Below are 4,294 nucleotides of genomic sequence, written 5' to 3'. Positions count from 1 at the left end.
GCACTACACATCTTGAGAACCCTAATTTAGTATATAGTTTTTTCTTATATCAGCAATTCATATTCTTGGTTGCTCTTCGATAGCATACAAGGATTGATTTACATGATCAAGTTGACCATGTTACCAGCACCGTCACAAACCATACCTAAGTTGGTTTAGCGGTTGCTAAGCTGAGGCATCCAGTGTCCCGTGCAGTCAGGCTGTCAAAGTCCCCTCCAACATACTAGTCGTTGTATCATAGAAAGATCGGGCCACCCTAGCACACATCGGTTTAGTCTTTCTAGGCAAATGCAGAGCAGGCAAAATGGAAGAAAAATAAAATCAATTGAATCCTTGAATTTTGACGAAACAAATTTCCGTATGAGCTGGGCTCAAATTTAAGGACAATTGATTTTGACTTGAACGGAAAACACGAAGCTCATACGAACACACGGATGTTTCTGAAGCCTGAGTGAAAATTCAGTGAAGCCTGTGGCCCTGCCTCAAAGACGACCGACATACACCACCCAAAGCACAGCTGTGCCGAAGAAGATGCGGCACCAAGATTATTCAGGACGGAGAAGAAGGTCTCAGCTAAAGTACAGTCAGAGAGACACATAAATGCACTTATACGCATGTGCGACTACTGATTATTGTTCAAGGATACAAATGTGGTGTGCCATGTCGGGCCACAAGGATCCAAAGCAGGCGCTGCTTACATTATTGCTCAATCAAGCGGAAGTGCAAGCGCATGCGCTGCGCAGTGATCACTGATCGGGCAGAAGCTCACCGAAGCACACTAGAATCCAAATATGGAGGAGCACTGCTGGTCTGACAACTTGCGAGATTCCCTTCTTTCTTTCTTGCCCATCATGGATCTGTCAGAGCAGAGCAGGGAGAAGAACCTTCGCAGCCCTGTTCTCTTCCCTGCCAGGAAATGTGCCGCATTTGTATATGGATCATTCATGTTCCTCCTACCAGCACGAACATGGCGCGGAGGGTGAAGGAAACATGTGCAGTGCGGCGGGCTGATTGAAGTTGATCCTTCAACTTGGCGGAAAGATGCCGGCCCTCGTTTTATATATCTCTCCAAGTTGGCCGGCTTTAACGTGGTCAATCGCTGACATGGGAGTGTTCTCCATCCCTCGATCGGGCGCCAATCCCAAGCAATAACTTCACTGCAGAAGCGGAGTTTCTTACTGATCGAACCCTCCACGACCTGCCCTGCTATCTTAATGGAGGCAGAAATGTCAAGGTTAAGCAGGGGGTGGATCATGGATGGATCTGGGACGCTAATAAAACTGCAGAGTCCAATTAGGCCACACTCGCTGCTGCACATGCGCGCATGTTCCTCGCCTAAGCAAGCTGGATGTGTAAAGGAAGGGTCGGGGGGCAGAGGGACACCCGGACACGGGAGCAGAAACATGCTACACGCGCGTCGGACCACCGGTGCAGATGCAGGTATCATGTGGTTCGCTGCGTCCGGTACCGTGGTCTGCCTCATGCTCTGTTTTTTCTCCCGGTTCTTCCTGTGCAGTTTCAGACTTTGAGTGGGTGCTCCTGTCGTCCTGTATGTCCCAGGTTGCGTGCAAGCGTTTTCCTGCAATCCAATTTTGGAATGACAATATTGTGCCACACAAAAGCAATTGCCCTTATTATCCCGTGGAAAAAGTGAAAATTATTTGGCATCATCCCGTGGAAACCTTATTATCAGATTGGTATATGAGCTGTGTCCATGTCATGAAGAAGAGAATGAGTGATCCGTCGGAATCTGGACGAGTTAAAGCTTAGTTTGGCAGGCGAAAGCCTCTTTGAAGATATCAAGTACTGGTCCTTGGCTTTATTCAGCACTCAGTTCTTTAAAATGTACTACACCTGGAAGACATCTTAATGTATGCGAATACACAATTCCAACCACACAACTAACAAAGTACTCCCTCCGTCTTAAAATAACTGTCTCAACTTTATAATAAGTTTAGTACAAAGTTGTACTAAGCTTAAGACATTTATTTTGGGACGGAGAGAATAATAACTCCATGTCACAGTTGATCTCTATGTTGTTGTTGTACCTGTTGTACTGCACCTCTGAATGTATGCATGACACAGTTTAGCTAGGTGCCCAAAGTAGCCCCACAAAACGAATCAATGGAATTTGCAAGATTGTGACACCTGATCTACCCTTGTACTAGTATGTCACAGGTAACAGCCATGAATGATCGATGCAAGTGGCGCGTCGGAGGTGACCTAGGTGAAATGTATGTGGTGATCATGTCATGTACAGTGGCCGGGGCACACGTGCAGATGTCTGAATTTGGCAAGCTTGGCACTACTACTAGTTCACTCTGCTGCAGACATTCCTGATCTCCCCGGGCGGCCCGGTGAGCACGTCGGCGTAGCCCATCTTCACCATGGCGTCCGCGAACTTCTGCGACCACAGCTTCCGGTTGGCGGCGTACTGGCCGACGAGCGCCGCCGTGTCGCTCCGGTCGAGCAGCGCCTGGTCGGAGTTGAAGAGCACCTCGTTGGTGCCGATGTTCTTGTAGTACTGGTTGTCGAGCTGGAGCGGCGTCTTGGCGTCCAGCTGCACGACGCGGTCGAGCCGCCCCGTCGCCGCCGGGCACTTGCCGGCGCGGAGGGCCTTGGCGAGCGTGTTGTTGAGCGTGGGGTCGATCTGCGGGTAGAGGCGGCTGGAGAAGGAGGAGCAGTGGGAGCGGCCGATGGAGTGGGCGCCGGAGAGCGTGACCATCTCGTCGGCGGTGAGGTTCTTGGACGCGAAGCGGGTGATGAGCTGGGTGAGGTTGAAGTTGGCGGGGGGCAGGTTGGCGAGCGCCTCGGTGGCGTTGGAGACGCGGCCGTCGAGGCGGCCGGAGGGCATGGCGAAGATTATGCCGCCCATGATGCGGGAGGCGTCGCGGGCGGCGAAGGCGACGATGTCGGCGCAGGAGACGACGCCCGGGCAGCGGCGCTCCACGACGCGCTTGGCGCGGTCGATGACGCCGAAGCCCCGGAGGCTGGGGAAGTTGGGCGCCGCCGTCTTCTCCACCGTCCGGTTGCCCGGGCTGCCCGTCGGGTCGTCCAGCAGCACCGACGCGTCGCAGCCCTGAGCGAATGCAGCAGCTACATTAGCACCGTAATTAAGCATGACATGAGCTCGTCCGGTGGAGCGCAGCACGTACCCTGACGAAGCAGTCGTGGAAGAAGAGGCGGACGAGGCCGGGGCCGTTGCCGGCGTCCATGCGGACGGAGGCGTGGACGATGGTGGTGATGAGGGACTCGGCGTCGGGGCACGTCGCGTCGTAGTACCCGACCTTGAGCTGCGCGTCGGCGGCAGGGACGGAGAGGATCAGGCACGCGCACATGCACGCGGCGACCACCCCCAGGACAGATCCGCCATTGCCATTGCCAGTACCAATACCAGTACCGCTGGCCATCTCCCCCGTACCGCTACACTGGGTATGTAGTTACTATAGCAGTCCACTGGGGCTAGCTAAGCTGAGCTAGGCTAGCTCGATGTTGGCGCTGCCGCTATTGGTATCTGTACTAGGGGTGATCGGTAAGTGTACCAGCAGCAAGTGCAGTCGCATTTATACGTGGCTGGCCGCGTCTCCAACTAACTATAGATTCGAGATTGATAGAAAACGGAAGCTAGTGAGCGGGCGACCTGCTGCATGCACTGATTAATTAGCTTGGAACGTGGCCAGTGTGTCGACTGAGGGAGACGGGAGACTGTAGGAACATGGGACCGAGCCGAAGTTGACCCGCGATCGACCGCCACCAATTAGGCTGGCTTCGTGCCCTGCAGCTCGCTAGCCGCTGTTCTCTTCTCCTTGGGGCGCCGAAGTGGTTGCGGTTAACATGGAGCCTGCGGTGTCCGCGCGCACTGATGCTCCGTGCTGTCCCTCTCCGGCTGCCGTCTCGGCGCTGCAACCGGCCGGTGCGCGCTTCATCGGTTCACTGCCACGACGGGATCGCGATACGTTTTTGAGGGATTACAACATTACAATACGGCGGCGCGCTGGCGCAGCACGGCCGACGTTGACGGAGCGAGATGCGGAATTGTACACTTACTGTGGATCGAGAGTGGGCTACGCATGCTGTGGGTAGTGGTAGTGGAGTCGGGCAGTGCTACACTATAGTAGCTAGCCTGATCCGCAACATCGGGATCGGGGATTAAATTCCTCAGGTCAGGCTGAGTGGCATTGGCTGCCCCTGGGTTTTCTACTTCCTGCCAGTACTGCTGCGTTGGTAGATTATTCGACCGGCTGGGCATTTTCTTCCCACCTCGCCCCAGTTTGCATCTGAAGCTTCCCCCGGC

General features: G+C 54.3%; 1 protein-coding gene across 1 annotated transcript; it reads right to left on the bottom strand.

Annotated features, from left to right (window-relative positions):
- Nucleotides 1-2,030: 2,030 nt before the first annotated feature.
- On the bottom strand, nt 2,031-3,537 carry LOC109764640 (peroxidase 5). The gene is made up of 2 exons (XM_020323441.4): nt 3,156-3,537; nt 2,031-3,079 (listed from the first exon to the last, which is right to left on the bottom strand). The coding sequence occupies exons 1-2, from the start codon at nt 3,408-3,410 to the stop codon at nt 2,312-2,314; spliced, it is 1,023 nt and encodes a 340-aa protein (XP_020179030.1). The 5' UTR covers nt 3,411-3,537; the 3' UTR covers nt 2,031-2,311.
- Between the last annotated feature and the right edge of the window lie 757 nt (nt 3,538-4,294).

This window comes from Aegilops tauschii, chromosome 1 (assembly GCF_002575655.3).
Source record: "Aegilops tauschii subsp. strangulata cultivar AL8/78 chromosome 1, Aet v6.0, whole genome shotgun sequence".
Lineage (NCBI taxonomy): Eukaryota > Viridiplantae > Streptophyta > Magnoliopsida > Poales > Poaceae > Aegilops > Aegilops tauschii.
Note: the sequence above shows the minus strand (reverse complement) of the source record. Positions and strands in the feature narration are given on the sequence as shown.

Bases quoted from the DNA above. Each gene is read 5' to 3' on its own strand.
- LOC109764640 (XM_020323441.4), bottom strand. From the start codon at position 3,410: ATGGCCAGCGGTACTGGTATTGGTACTGGCAATGGCAATGGCGGATCT. The intron at 3,080-3,155 runs GTACGTGCTGCG...GCATTCGCTCAG, and splicing joins TCCACGACTGCTTCGTCAGG to GGCTGCGACGCGTCGGTGCT.